This window comes from Panthera onca, chromosome B3 (genome assembly GCF_046562875.1).
Source record: "Panthera onca isolate mPanOnc1 chromosome B3, mPanOnc1 haplotype 2, whole genome shotgun sequence".
Lineage (NCBI taxonomy): Eukaryota > Metazoa > Chordata > Mammalia > Carnivora > Felidae > Panthera > Panthera onca.
The window spans coordinates 72,146,866-72,162,057 of NC_138344.1; the positions used below are offsets into that span (position 1 = coordinate 72,146,866).

The 15,192-nt window shown below is 41.5% G+C and overlaps 1 protein-coding gene across 1 annotated transcript; it reads right to left on the bottom strand.

Annotated features, from left to right (window-relative positions):
* Positions 1 to 253: 253 nt before the first annotated feature.
* Positions 254 to 14,677, bottom strand: METTL3 (methyltransferase 3, N6-adenosine-methyltransferase complex catalytic subunit). The gene is made up of 11 exons (XM_060619169.3): positions 14,408 to 14,677; positions 5,933 to 6,150; positions 5,434 to 5,838; positions 4,129 to 4,304; positions 2,919 to 3,135; positions 2,506 to 2,693; positions 2,094 to 2,132; positions 1,804 to 1,912; positions 1,615 to 1,680; positions 1,363 to 1,475; positions 254 to 484 (listed from the first exon to the last, which is right to left on the bottom strand). Exons 1-11 carry the CDS (start codon positions 14,505 to 14,507, stop codon positions 373 to 375), a joined length of 1,743 nt encoding a protein of 580 aa, XP_060475152.1. The 5' UTR covers positions 14,508 to 14,677; the 3' UTR covers positions 254 to 372.
* Positions 14,678 to 15,192: the final 515 nt, after the last annotated feature.

The window sequence follows — 15,192 nt, forward strand, 5'->3', positions numbered from 1 at the left end:
ACCTTGAGAAATGCTGTCCCAGAGAACCCCCTTCTTGATTACGATGTTCACGTAGTACTAACTGCTAATCACTTTGATCCTATGCAGTATAATCAACATTTTAATGTTTTCTATCCATACATTGATTTAGTTTGAACCCTTACAACAACCCAGTGAGGTAGGTAGTATTCCCAGCTTACTTATAAGAAATACTGAGGTAAGTTACACAAGATCACACACTGTTAAGTTGAACAGCCAGATTTTGACCTTGAAATCCCAACTACAATACAAACTTTTATTTAAATAAGGAAAAAAGCTATTGTACAAATATTACTCTTCAGGTACAGCCTGCAGAGCCATGGCTGTAGATGCTCAGCTCTGTAAGAAGTGCGTCTATAGATTTTTAGGTTTAGAGATGATACCATCTGGATACCTTTGCTTGAACCTGGCAACCACATCTGGATCTAGTAGGTGGATCCCATCCAGTTGGTTTCCAAGGGTGATCCTGAAGCAAGGATAAAGGGGCAAACCAAAACATCCTGGAATTAAAAGGCTTAATATTGTTAAAAGATGCATACCTTTTATTAAGGCTGCCTATAATTTCATCAAATACTCATGCCAATTCTTTTAAGACTTTAATACTAGAATAGTATATGGTAGTATGACTGGTTAGGAATTGGGCACAGATTCTGGTGTCAAAACAGGCTGGATCTGTATTACTTAAGAGTTAATAGTGAGAACAGCTAATTCACAGAGTTGCTGCCAGTAAGTATTCTTCGGATAAGTAAAACACTAGCAGCATATCTTTCAAGGCTCTACTAACGAGATGAAAGATATTAAAACTGTTGACAGATTAAATGGATTCTTAACCACCAGGGGGCAGGTTCAATATATCTCGTAGAATAATTGAGGAAGATCTTTAGTGGGCACCCTGGAGAGCAGTGGTTTGAGTCCTAAAACCTGATGGGTTTCCAGTGAATGTTGCAGAAGCCCCATAAAACAGTTTAAATACAGGAGCACCTGGGTGGCTCGCTTAGTTAAGCGCCCGACTGCGTTCAGGTCATGATCTCCTGTTTCATGAGTTTGAGCTCCACGTTGGGTTCTGTGCTGACAGCTCAGAACCTGGAGCCTACTTCAGATTCTGTATCTCTTTCTCTGCCCCTTACCCACTCATGCTCTGTCTCTCTCTCTCAAAAATAAACATTAAAAAAAAATTTTTTTTAATAAAAAACCCAAACAGTTTAAATACAAGCTTAGGTGGCTTATGAATCCTCTGAAGTCTATATTTAGACAAGTGGCATATGAGGTGAAGTTCTACTAATATGTGTCCTTGACCATAAACACTTTGGCCCTTGAGGGCTAGCAGGTCTCTGGTCGCCTTACCAATTGGGCTGCACGTTGTGTGGTCGTCCAAACAACTCAATCTTGCGAGTGCCAGGGGATAGTCTCTCAATCATGCCATAGATTTCATCTGGTTTATGACTGGTAGAACGAACCTAGGAACAAGGCCCAAGTTACTTTTAGGTTACCAGAGATTCCAATTCTAGCCCTTTTCGTTTATGATCAAATGAGAAAACCTGGAACACCCCTGACTTGAATAACATGGAAGGTCTGGATGCCTGGAGAAGCACATACCTCAGCTACGATCACATCACAATCCAGACCCTGGTTGAAGCCTTGGGGATTTCCTTTGACACCAACCTGCTCACCACAAAAAACATATTACCTTATGATACCACAGCATTTGAACTTTTCCTCAATAAGAAGTCCAACCAATTTCCCTTTTTGTTCCACCTCTTGTACTTGGGCCCCCTTGTCGCTCACCAAGCAGTGTTCTTTCCCATGGTTCAACCAGTGACCCGTACGGCCTGTCCGGATGATGCGTTGCAGTTGATTTGTCTTCACCCAGATAATTTCATCTACCCGTTCATAACTGGAATATACGAAAGAGAACCAGGGCTTTAATCAGGCTTTCACAGTTTAGGGTAGTACCATCTACTCTACAAAGGCAAAGACTCACAGGGAACACTTGGAGAAGGGAACACATCTCAACTACAGCAATTACATTTTTATTTCCTTTAAAAGAAAGCAACACAACAATGATCACTACTTACCCCCAGAGGTTCAGACATTCTCTGCCCAACTCCATGGCCCTAAAAAGAAAGGTTAAACAGCTACTTCCATGCCCATATATATTCATCCCTTCAAGGTATCTTAAGTGTTTTCAGTAGATATTCAGTGAACATTTACATGCAAGACACCATTAGGGCAACAGGATGGATCGAAGAGTGAAAAGATGAAACAGTATCTACTCTCAAAGGCCTTACCTTTCACAAGGAACAAATGTAAAATTAAACAGAATTCGAGGTATCATTTGTGTTAAACAGGAATTAGGGTCTCAGGAAAAAGAGGCCAACTTAGTCATACATTTAATAGCCAGGCTAGGAAAACCCAGGATTTTATCCCCACCCAGAACTCACTCTGTACTACATCTGCCCATACCTACATATCTTTGAACTGCATTACCTGCCTGTGACCCAGAGGAAGAGAAAGCCATCATCCTGAAGTACTGGTATGTTGAGCCTGCGCATCTCATCATCTGTCAGGGTCCCATAGGGCAGCTCCATGTGAATATCCCAGGGTGGGTCAGCCATCACAACTGCAAACTTGCCCAAGATACTGACGTCCAGGTAGCGGATATCACAACAGATCCACTGCATGAGGTGGTATTTGGTCATCTTTCCTTCCTTCACTCTGAGATTCATGGCCCCAGTCCCTCTTTTCCATTTGATTTTCCTATTCCCTTATAAATATGTATATCCCACACCATTCCCAATCAGCAAGATAGACTGCTGATTATACCTGCTTTTCCTACATGGATGGCTGCCCTACTCATACAAGTTCGTAAGTTGAAAATAGTTTTCTGAGCAGACAGGTACCTGAGGAGGGAAGAGTCGATCTGCATTCGAGTCACCTCCGACACTCTGTGTAAGAGCAAGCTCCTGGCTAGGTGTATGGTCTTTGCTCCCAGGAGCCTCAGAATCCATGCAAGCATCAATTTCATAGTGAACGTATTTGCAGGTATCCATGTGGAAACACGTGTTAAGGAAAGAGCAGTCACCTAATGATTCATCAGTGTGTTTATTGATGATTCGTCTGGGAAAACAGAAAGGGAGAATGAGAATCAAGACGGTGTTCCAGGGGCACTTGGACGGTTGTTGATTAAGTGTCCGACTTCAGCTCAGGTCACGATGTCACAGTTCATGAGCTCAAGCCCCCGCATCACGCTCTGTGCTATCAGCGGAGAGCCCGCTTCAGATCCTCTGTCTCCCTCTCTCTGCCCCTCTCCTGCTCATACTCTCTCTCTCAAAAATAAACATTAAAAAAAAGATGGTGTGCCAGAATTAGATCCCATAGATCAAGTTCCAAATTGTTTCAAACTCTTGTCTTTTATTACCCTCTCCTAATTTTATTTTTAGAGCTTCCTCTAAGTTTTCAGAGAAAAAAGGCAGGTGATACGGAAATCCATAATTCACACTAAAGAGTTTTAATTCCTCTCTGGGCAAAGACAACTTTCTTATCTTACAATAGGAAGGGCTTGCTGATTAGAGCTGAATAAAATGCCGACCTAAGAGCCCAGGTTCCTATTTCTCCTAAGATCATCCTCCTCCCAGAGAACTTTCAATGGGGCTCAAGAGTTGCCTTCCTATTGCAAGAAAGGGGCATTTTTAAAAAATCTCACATGTATTTGGGAGTGCAGTCTGTGTTCCCTCCCACAGAACACTACTTCTGAAAGCATACCTTCAGAATCTGGGGGTCTAAGACAAATCATTAAAACCATTTAATAACAGGAGCACCTGGATGGCTCAGTTGGTGAGGTGTCGGACTCTTGATTTCAGCTCAGGTGGTGATATTGCAGCTCTATGCTGACAGTGTGGAGCCTGCTTGGGATTCTCTCCCCACCCCCCTCTCTCTCTCTCTGTCCCCCTCCCCCACTGTCTCTCAATATAAACAAACATTAAAAAAAAAAAAAAAAAAAAACATTGAATAATAGGATTAAAGACAGAATCCCAGTAACAGGAAGGAACGTCCTGAAAATGGATGACTGCTTCCAGGAGACCCACCCCACCTCTCCCCCTCCCAAGAGACCTGAAGTGCAGCTTGCGACAGGGTCGATCAGCATCACTGGCTTTCATGCACTCCTCCTTTGTTCCATAGTCACAAAACTCTTGTACTTGGGCCCGACCTCGTGAGCGAAACTTTTCAACAATGGATTGTTCCTTCGCTGTTGTTGTATTTAATAACTCTAGGATCTCCTGACTGACCTGTGACAGAAGAAGCCTTGGACTTAAAAGCGTTTGCAGATAAAATGATCCCTAAACCACCTCTCCAAATTCTACCTGACAATTGTCCTGTTGTAGGGGTGAATGAGCTAACCTAAAATGGGAAAACTAGAATCCTAGGAGAAGAGATTTGTCATGGGTTCAGTTCTTTCTCACAAATCCACATTTGGGATGAAATTAAAATATAAGAAGCCTGGTTCCTACTGCTAAGCATTAAGCTAACCTCCCTTCTCCAGGAAAGCAATCCTTCCCACCAAAACCACTTATATTTATATAATCAACACACAGTGCTAAGCACTTTACTGTTTAGCTCAGTCTTTGCAACAATTCTAGAAGGGAGGTACTCTGGTTATCCTTACGTTATAGATGAAGACTAAGGCTCAAGAAAAGTTAACTTGTTCAGATTCATACAGCTAGAAGTAGTAAATGGATAAGAACTCATCTGGGTCTGATATTTATATCAGAACCACAGTAACTGTGGTCACACTCTTTAACCATCTGTTTCCATATTTATTAATAGTCCATGTAACTACCTTCCAGTATTCATCTCCATTCATCTCCCTCTATTTCTAAATTTGGATTCCTCTTCTCTTGATCTGATGATTCTTCCAAACAGATCCAATGACAAACATCCTCTAAATCAGTTTCTCAACACTGGCATTACTGACATTTGGGGCTAAGTAATTCTTTGTTGTGTGGGGATTATCCTACTATGATTGTAGGATGCTTAGCAACATTGTTTGTCTCTACCCACTAGAATGCCTGTAGCACTCCTCTGTGTTGTGACAACCAAAATGTCTCCAGACATTGTCAAATGTTCTCTGGGGGGAGCAGGCTGGGGGGCAAATTATCCCCAGTTGAGAAGCACTATTCTAAACCCTCAACTGTAAGAACTGCACCTTGCTTGCCCTAGGGGTAAAACCCTCCCAATGAAAACTATAATTCAAAGTGTATGTGTGAGTGGTGTCTAGCTGGCTCAGTCGGTAGAGCATAAAACTCTTGATCTTGCAGTTTTAAGTTCAAGCCCCATAATGGGTGTGAAGATTACTTAAAAATAAAATCTTAAAAAACAAAAACATGTATGTGTGAAAGCATTTCCATCCACCCCTACCTTCTTGCTCTGTTGTTCCTTAGTAGACTGTTGGTTCAGAAGGCTCTCTATCTCCAGATCAACATCTGAGGCAGCGTGTTTCCTTGATTTCTTGGCTGGCTCCTTGGTTGCTTCTGATGCTGAAGAGGCCAGACCAGAGGCCAAAGAGCTGGCAAAAGCAGCTACCGTGGTTGAGTCCTGCTCTGCACGCCGCTTCTGCCCTGTGATAGTTCCTGCTATTTCCCCAGGGCCCTTCTTTTCTGCCACAGCGCCCATCATGGCAGAGAGCTTGGAATGATCAGCATAGGTCACAAGAGTGGGATGTGCATCATCTTGTAAGAGACCTCGTTTTACCTCAATCAACTCCTGAGCTGCAAACTTCTGTAGCAGGCTTTCCACCCCATCTTGAGTGGCAGGGGCATCTGGCTAGGGAAGGAGGGGAAAGGCAGGCAATAAAACACTGACCATGAACTGAAGAAAAGAAGTGGTACATCCCAACCCTGTCTTATCAGGTCATTACCGTGGAGATGGCAAGACGGATGGACACAGCATCAGTGGGCAATGTTAAGGTCAGATCAGAGAGGTGGTGCAGCAATTTCTTCTCTAATTCAGGGTCTGTAGCTAGTTCAGGAACTGCTGAAGCTGTGCTGGGCTTCGGGCCACCAGAAGTGGGTGCAGCAGGCACTGGACTGTCACTGCGGAAGGTGGGAGACAGTGCTGCCTCTGGATTTCGTAGATCTGGGAATGAAGAAAAGTGAAGAACATGAAAAAGGGCAACCACGGTAGGCCTATACATTCCTCAGGAGTCCAATGCTCCAATAGTCACAGCACACAGTTATTTCACTTCATGTAGAAAATCCTCTGACCAAATTTAGCACTAGATAACCTTTCCTCAATCATACTCAAGTGTTCACTGCTTTGTCAAGATAATCCTGAATTTTCTGGGAACCTCTTACCTTTCCTCTAATGAGAGGTGTTTTCCTAATTCCTGTCCCTGATGTGTTTCAAAAAAAATTAGCAGCATGGTAGATTTCTTTGTCCATACCACCTCCCTTTAGTCACTCTAAATGACAACTGATATAATCAACCCAAATTTAAAAGCCAGAAATATTTTCAACAACCTAAAAACTGTGATCCAATCTTTTGAGGAATGGAGTTTGAATTTTGATGAATCAAGGCCACTGGTCATCAGAGGGTATATAAAATGACAGTGTTGAGGATAAGAAAGTGACTTTTTTTTTTAAAGATTTAATTAACTTCTACACGCAATATGGGGCTCAAACCTACAACCTTGAGATCAAGAATTGCATGCTCTACTGACTAAGCCAGCCAGGCGCCCCTAGAATGTGACCTATAACACTCAAATACAAAAATCTTATAAAATTTTGTGACACCCTGGTCACCAAATGATACTTCCTGACCGTATTTCTATCACTTACCTTACTACTTCACAAGCTGGGTAGCCATCATAACCTTAGTAAGACTTAAGAACTCAAATCAGGACAAAAATATTACCTTTAGGAAAGCTTAAAATCTGTGATTATTTAGTTAAAATACAGATGGGAGCATCTGGTTGGCTCAGCCAGTAGAGCATGCAATTCTTGATCTGAGAGTTGTGAGTTCAAGCCCCACGCTGGGTGCAGAAATTACTTCCCTTTTAAGTTTATTAATTTATTTTTGAGAAAGAGTGTGCGCACGTGCACATGCAAGTGGGAGAGGGGCACAGCCAGAGGAAGACAGAGGATCCCAAGCAGGCTCCACACTGTCAGCACAAAGCCCAACGCAGGGTTTCAACCCACGAACCATGAGATCACGATCTGGGCTGAAATCAAGCGTCAGAACCTCAACCCACTGGATCACCCAGGCGCCCTGAAGAGATTATTTAAAAATAAAATCTTTAGGAAAAAAAAAAAAAAACAAACAGATGAAATACCAAACTCAGGACCTGTATCAGAACTCTGTTAAATTAAATATAAGATATAAGTGGGTCATTATTTTACATTTAGAAATATTTAAGTTACTTAAACATTTTTACTCTAATGGAATTTTTAGTAAAATTTGACTCAGAAATTCCAAGGGTGGGGGGTGCCTGGGTGGCACAGTCGGTTAAGCGACTTTGGCTCAGGTCATGATCTCACAGTTTGTGGGTTCAAACCCCACTTTAGGCTCTGTGTTGATAGCACGGAGCCTGGAGCCTGCTTCAGATTTTGTTTTCATCTCTCTCTGCCCCTCCCCCACATGTGCTCTGTCTCTCTCTCTCTCAAAAATAAACATTAAAAAAAAAAAAATTTTTTTTTAATTCCAAGGTAAATGGAGCTGAACTATACCAAACACCTTGCTAGGATACATTTTATGTAAAAATAAGTTATAATCTATTTAGAAAACAGACTTCACAATTCCATACTACCCGGAAATGTTAAATAACTCACAGAACTTTCCTTACTTTGCTTATGATTCCTTTATGTTCTGCTGAATCTTGGAGAGTAGAACTTTTGCCAGATAAACTGATACAAGTCTTTTGTTTTGTTTGGCAAAGAGATATGTATACATGGAAGGACCATTGAAGCACTTTGAAGGTCTAGATGAGAAAGAATTCAAGAGCAAGGAACTTAAGCTAAAAATACTTCAGAAAGGGGCACCTCGGTGGCTGTCAATTGAAGTGTCTGACTTCAGCTCAGGTCATGATCTCATAGTTTGTGAATTCGAGCCCCTCTCTCAAAAACAAAAACAAACATTCAAAAAAAAATAAATGAAAGAAAGAAGAAATAAAAGCGACAATTATTATTAGCTTACTTGGAAGCCTAAGGGCAAAATTTCTGCACTGAACAGGATTTTAAACCAGTGAAGTCCTTGGGATTCAGCGATTCAAGGAATCCAGTAAATTTGAAATAAAATACCCCAATTACAATTTACACTAGGATAAAACGCTGAGCTTTTTCTTTTTTAATGTTTATTTTTGACAAAGAAAGAGAGAGCATGAGCAGGGAAGGGGCAGAGAGAGGGGGACAGAGAACCTGAAGCAGGCTCCTCAACGGACAGCAGAGATCCCGACATGGGGCTCTAATTCATGAACAAAACATAGGACCCAAACTGTGAGATCATGGCCTGAACTGAAGTCAGATGCTTAACAGACTGAGACTTTTTTCAAAAAAATCAGTTAAGCTTTAAAAGTTTTTGAAGTAACCAAAAATTTCTTTCATTAAGCAACCTAACTAAGCACAATCAATGATAAATATTAAGGCAGAGGACACACAAGGTATTTTAAAATTAGGATTTCAGGCATTACATCCACACATTGTTTTATATATTATATACTGATATAACTCATATTTTTGTTTTATACACTGTATACAAATATAACCCATTATACATTTTTAACTCACAGAGTATGCCAAAGGGAGCAAATCACATAAGTTACTAAACCAAAAACTCTGATTATAGAACATGGGGCTAAAGGAAGATATAGGTAAGTTTTTTGGGTTTTTTTGTTTTTTCTGAAAGTGAGAACAGAGTTTATTGAAGACACAGAGAGAGAGCAGATAGAGTGTCCAGGAGATTCAGAAAGGAAACGAGAGGACAGTGAGTCTCCAGATGTAGTTAAGTTTTAAAACAATACTCAGTATATAGGTCCTTTGTTATGTAACTCTGAAATGTTGAATATTTTAGGTAAGCCATAAATTATCCCTTACCTCTCCCCCTTAATTCATATTCAAACTTTGTGCCAGGTACCTTACATATGGTGCTTCATTAGTAAGAGATTTGTTTTTTAAAAAAAGCCCTAACAGGGCATCTGGGTGGCTCAGTTGGTTAAGTGTCCAACTTCAGCTCAGGTCATAATCTCGTGGTCCATGGGTTCAAGCCCTGCATCAGGCTTTGTGCTGACAGCTCAGAGCCTGAAGCCTGCTTCAGATTCTGTGTCTCCCTCTCTCTGCCCCTCCCCTGCTCACACTTTGTCTCTCTCTCTCTAAAAAATAAATATTAAATTTTTTTTAATGTTTATTTATTTTTAACAGAGAGACACAGACAGATTCAGAGACAGAGCATGAGTGGGGGAAGGGGGAGAGAGGGAGACACAGAATCTGAAGCAGGCTCCAGGCTCCGAGCTGTCAGCACAGAGCCGGACGCGGGGCTTGAACTCACAGATTGCGAGATCATGACCTGAGCCAAAGTCGGATGCTCAACCAACTGAGCCACCCAGGTGCCCCTCAAAAATAAATATTAAAACAAATAAATAAACATAAAAAATAAAAAAGATGTAACAAAATAATAATAAATAAATGAAATATTTAAAAAGCCTAAGCTCCTTATAGATAATCCCTATTACACCTTTTTTTAAACCACCTTAAGAAAGATATTAAAAAATAGGGGCTCCTGGGTGGCTCCGTTGGTTAAGGGTCCAACTCTTGTTGATTTCAACTCAGGTCTTGATCTCACATCAAGCCCCTAGTCAGGCTCTGTGCTGGGCGTGGAGCCTGCTTGAGATTCTCTCTTTCCCTCACTCTGCCCCTCCCCTGCTCATGGTCTCTCTCTCTCTCTCTCTCTCTCAAAACAAATAAACATTTTAAAAAAATGTTTAAAGAGGAGCCTGGGTGGCTCAGTTGGTTAAGCATCCAACTCTTGATTTCAGCTCAGGTGATGATCTCACAGCTTGTGAGATGAAGCCTTGAATCACGCTCTGCGCACTCACAGCATGTGAGTAGGGCTCAAACCCATCAACTGTAAGATCATGACCTGAGCCAAAGTCAGACCCTTAACCAACTGAGCCACCCAGGCGCCCCTAATACTTGCTCCTCTAAAAAGTAAGCTGGTGACATGATTCTGATTATGAATCCTTGTGTTAGTAACACCTCCTGGCAGTATTCTTTTCATGGCATTCAAGACATTAGAGCTGAAAATACCTTTTAAGGTTATTGGGAGGAGAGGCTCATGTTTAATATTGAATTTCCTGAAGTCACATGCAAATTCTTGCATGTATATACTCATTTGGGGAAGAGACTCCAATGTTTTTTCATTCTTAAAATGGTTTACTGGCAGAAAATGACTAAGAACCCCTGGATTACAACTCCTTCAGAAAGTATTTGTTCAGTTATTATTTCAGTACATTTACTGAGTGCTTCCACTATGCTGGCAAGTATGTTAATACTCTGCCTCCAATCCAATGAAAATTTCTTCGTGCTGTGTTCAACAAAGTAATACATAATACTTGAGCTTACTCTTGGGTTAAAAGCTCCACTGACAGTAAACGAAATACTATTAGCTCAAAGACCTAAAAATATGGCCAGTCTAGTAATATAACATTGTATGTAAATTATACTGTCATTAATTATACATAGCCAGTCTACTAATTTGCTCAACTATGTTAACATCTATATGCACATCTTCAATCCCACTGATGAAATATATTGAGCAGTTCATATATTTACCATGTTCTAAGCCTGGCCAAGTCCATTTTGTTTCAATTAAAATATAATAAGAACGTATTCACGGTAATAATCTTCATTTCCAAAAGCTGTACATTATTTCTACGGAAAACAATGTGGTGGTTCCTCAAAAAACTGAAAATATAATTACCATATGATCCAGCAACTCCACTTTTTTGATATACCCAAAAAATCTGAAGCTGGATCTTGAAGGGATATTTGTACACCAATACTCACAACAGCATTATTCACAATAGCCAAAAGTTAGAAGCAACAACCCAAGTATCCACCACCAGATAAATGAATAAACACTGTACAGACATACAATGGACTTTTCTTTGGCTTTAAAAAGAAATTATGACACATGCTACAATAGGATGAACCTTATGGATATTATGCTAAGTGAAACAAGCCAGTCACAGAAAGACACATATTTCATGATTCTGTTTACATGAGGTGTCTAGAGCAGTCAAACTCACAGAAACAAAAAGTAGAATGATGGTTGCCAGGGACTGGGCAGAAGGAGAACTAGAAAGTGATTGTTTAATGGGTACAGAATTTCAGTTTTGCAAGATGAAAAAGTTCTGGAGATTGGTTGCACCATAATGTGAATAAATGTCAAGCCACTGAGTGTACACTTAAAAACGGTTAAGACTGTAAATTTTATTTTTTTTAATTTTTTTTTTTTAACGTTTATTTATTTTTGAGACAGAGAGAGAGCATGAACAGGGGTGGGTCAGAGAGAGGGAGACACAGAATCTGAAACAGGCTCCAGGCTCTGAGCTGTCAGCACAGAGCCCAACGCGGGGCTCAAACTCACGGACCATGAGATCATGACCTGAGCCGAAGTTGGCCGCTTAACTGATCCACCCAGGCACCCCAAGACAGTAAATTTTAAGTTTTATGCCACAATTGGAAAAAAAAAAAAAAAAGTACTTAAAAAATGCCAAACTAGAGGCATCTGGGTGGCTCAGTTAGTTAAGCATCGACTTCCAATGATGTCATGATCTCATGGTTCCTGAGTTGGAGCCCCACATTGGGCTCTGTGCTGACAGCTCAGAGCCTGGAGCCTGCTTCAGATTCTGTGTCTCCCTTTCATTCTACCCCCGCCCCACTTGCACCCTGTCTCTCTCTCTCTCAAAAATAAATAAGCATTTTTAAAATTTTAAAATAAAAATAAAAATGCCAAACTAGGACACCTGAGTAGCTCAGTCGGTTAAGCATCTGACTCGATTTCAGCTCAAGTCATGATCTCACAGTCATGGGAGTGAGCCCAGAATCAGGCTCGGTGAGGACAGCACAGAGTCGGCTGGGGATTCTCTCTCCCTCTTTCTCTGCCCATCTCTATCTCCTGCTCTCTCTCAAAAAAATAAATAAACATAAAAAACTGCCAAACTCAGGAAGGTCTCCCAGTAATTCTTTGTCCATGGTATTTTGTATTTGTTAATGATATGGATACATTTCAGGTCATTGTTATCCTTGCCTTTTCTCATTGAGCTTAGTAGTAAACAATTAGGTACCAGATTTCAGCAATGCTATAAAAATCAAGAGGTAGTTAAGAAAATTTTTATTTCCTGTGAGAAAAGAACAGAATGATCTGAATTTTTAGCAAGACTTTGGTTATATCTTACATGAAAAATTGATTAGTAAACAAATAGAGTGTGTCTCATGATGTTTTCCTAAGAATCTTAATGCTCAAATCAATTCTTTGGAATAACCAAAATAATTCAAAGAAGGAACAGTGATAGGCTGCTATATTTTGTGTTTTATGTCTATTTATTCCCACAATAGATGGGAATATATCAAATGGGCCAAACAGAGCTCTGGGCCAGAAGACAATATATGTTTAAGCACAAACTTAAAAATATTTTTATAGCAGTCTTAACCATATTATCAGGCAGATGTACTAGGAATCTTAATCATATATTATTAAGTGGGTGTATGAGATATTTACATCCAAAAAAAGAATACTTACATTCAAGAGAGAATACACTCTTGTCAAAATTATTAAACATGTTTAGCAAGAACCTGTATGAAATATCGACATTCTAGTAGTTAGGTTTGCATATGGCACAAAGTTTGGTTAATACCAAAGTATGGTTATTACTATGGAAAAGTGAAGTTGAATTTAAAATTGACGATTAGGGGCGCCTGGGTGGCTCAGTCAGTTAAGCTGCTGACTCTTGGTTTCAGTTCAGGTCATGATCTCAGTTAGTGAGTTTGAGCCTTGCATGGGGCTCCATGATGTCAGTGCAGAATCTCTCTCTCCCTTTCTGCCTCTGCCCCTCCCCTGCTCATTCCCACTGTCTCTCTCATAAATAAAGAAATAAACATTTATAAATAAATAAATAATAAAATTGACTACTAATTAATCCCTGATCATATGACTTGTACTTCTTCCTCTACTTGCCCGGCCCTCTTAATTTCTCTTTAATTATCTAAGTCTTATATAACCATCAAGATCAAATCTCAAGTGCTAATTCCTTTCATGTCTTTACTGACTAAACCCGACTCCTTACTCTTCCCTTCCCTGTACTTATTGTGGACTCATTCATTCAGCATTTTACATATATCACATTTAAGTTCTGACTTTTTAGATGTATCGATCCTTTAACCCCAACTACATTTTCAACCCCTTGAGGGCAGGAACAATGTGTTACTTATATTTGTCTAACTAGACTTATGCACACTGTAAATACTCCATAGATGTTTGTTTATTATGGTGTGAGTGTCCTGACAGGACATCTTCTAGTTCCAAGGGCCAGAACACGAGTACAGGGACCTAATATGTACCAAGACAAGATTTAGAGATCGACTCCAGTATACAAATAAACACTGGAACAAAGTACCACAAGGATGACATGGACTATCCTTGTAGATCTCGATAACTGAGTTGCCTTAAATAAGCCAGGGCTTGTGCTGGGGTGGGGGTAGATACCGGACAATCATCGGAGGTTCCTTCAAGTTTTAGGACTGTGACACAGCGGGCAACAGGAAGAGAGAAAAAGTGTAAAACCCGAAAATAAATGTTTCCAGATATCTGCTTGGGATGTAAATGGCTAAGACCATACCAGTTCCTCTACTCATTTAGCAACTCTGTGAGGGTCACTGAGGTAAGCACTGTGGGTACAAAGGTTCGGACCTTGCTCTCACGGAGCCCACAGTGGCAAAGAAATGACCACGACAAAGCAGTCGCTGTAACGCAGGGAAGAACAAAGCGCCATAGGAGCAACAAAAAAGGGGGACTTACTGCTTCATGGGATAGGGGGCTGAAGGCCTAGCAAAGCCAATGTTCTCGCAGACTTCAGAGGAGTCGGCCAAGCGGACGGGGGTGGGGACCAGGCTTCCATCCCAAGAAAGTGAACTGGAAGAAACAAGGCCCGCGAACGGAACCGCGACCATGTCCAGGAGGACGAAGTGTCTGTGCTGCTCAGGGCGAGGAGAGTACTGATGTACCAGGCATTATTAAATAAATGGCCTCCTGGGGAAGGGCACCGACTCGGGAGCTCTTTTTCGCCAGGGTTCCCTCCCACCCTCCCTGGCTAAGTATCCGCCCGGACAGCCCCGCGCCTCACCCAAATGCCCCGAGTCCTGCTTCCGCCTCCGCTGCAGCCTCTCTCGCAGCGAGTCCAGCTGCTTTTTGTGGGCTTGGATAGAGCTCCACGTGTCCGACATTCTAGTTTCTCAGCCCAGACACGTCTCGAATCAGGCGCGGCGGACTAGCACCTCCCAGCCCCGGCAGCAGGATATCTCCTCTTCTCACGCGGACACCCCCAGGCTAACCGGAAAGAGATCTGGGGAATACGCTGGACGGGAAGTTATTGCCCGTTTCCCGCTCGTTTTGAAGCTGAAATAAGAGCCACCTTAGGTGTTGGCAGGATGGCGGAAATATTTTCTATCGGAGCTCTCTCGTTCTTCCGGGTGCCGTGAGGCTGTGGCTGCCATATTAGTGTCTGGCAGAACGGCCATGTTGCTTATAGATGCGCATGCGGCCATGTTGAATATAAAGGGATGAATCCTGTGCGTTGACCCTTCCAGTTAAGACGGCGATAATGTAAAAAAGCGCAAATAGAACAGCAAGCGTAGTACAGATTTTTATTTTTATCTTTTTGAAGATTTTACTTTTAAGTAATTTCTGCACCCAGTGTGGGGCTTGAACTCCTGACTGGAGATCAAGGGTCACATGCTCTACTGACTGTGCCAGCCTGGTGCCCCCAGGTTAATGAGAAATAATTAGGGGCACCTGGGTGGCTCAGACGGTTAAGCTAAGACTTAAGCTCAGATCATGATCTCCCAGTTAGTGAATTTCTGCTGACACCCCAGAGCCTGGAGCCTGCTCTGGATTCTGTGTCTCCCTCTC

What these genes read in the sequence shown, in the direction of transcription:
- METTL3 (XM_060619169.3), bottom strand. Translation starts at nt 14,507, where the DNA reads ATGTCGGACACGTGGAGCTCTATCCAAGCCCACAAAAAGCAGCTGGAC. An exon ending in AGGAACAACAGAGCAAGAAG is followed by an intron (nt 4,305 to 5,433) that starts GTAGGGGTGGAT and finishes CTTCTGTCACAG; the next exon opens with GTCAGTCAGGAGATCCTAGA. An exon ending in ATGGGAAAGAACACTGCTTG is followed by an intron (nt 1,681 to 1,803) that starts GTGAGCGACAAG and finishes TGTGGTGAGCAG; the next exon opens with GTTGGTGTCAAAGGAAATCC.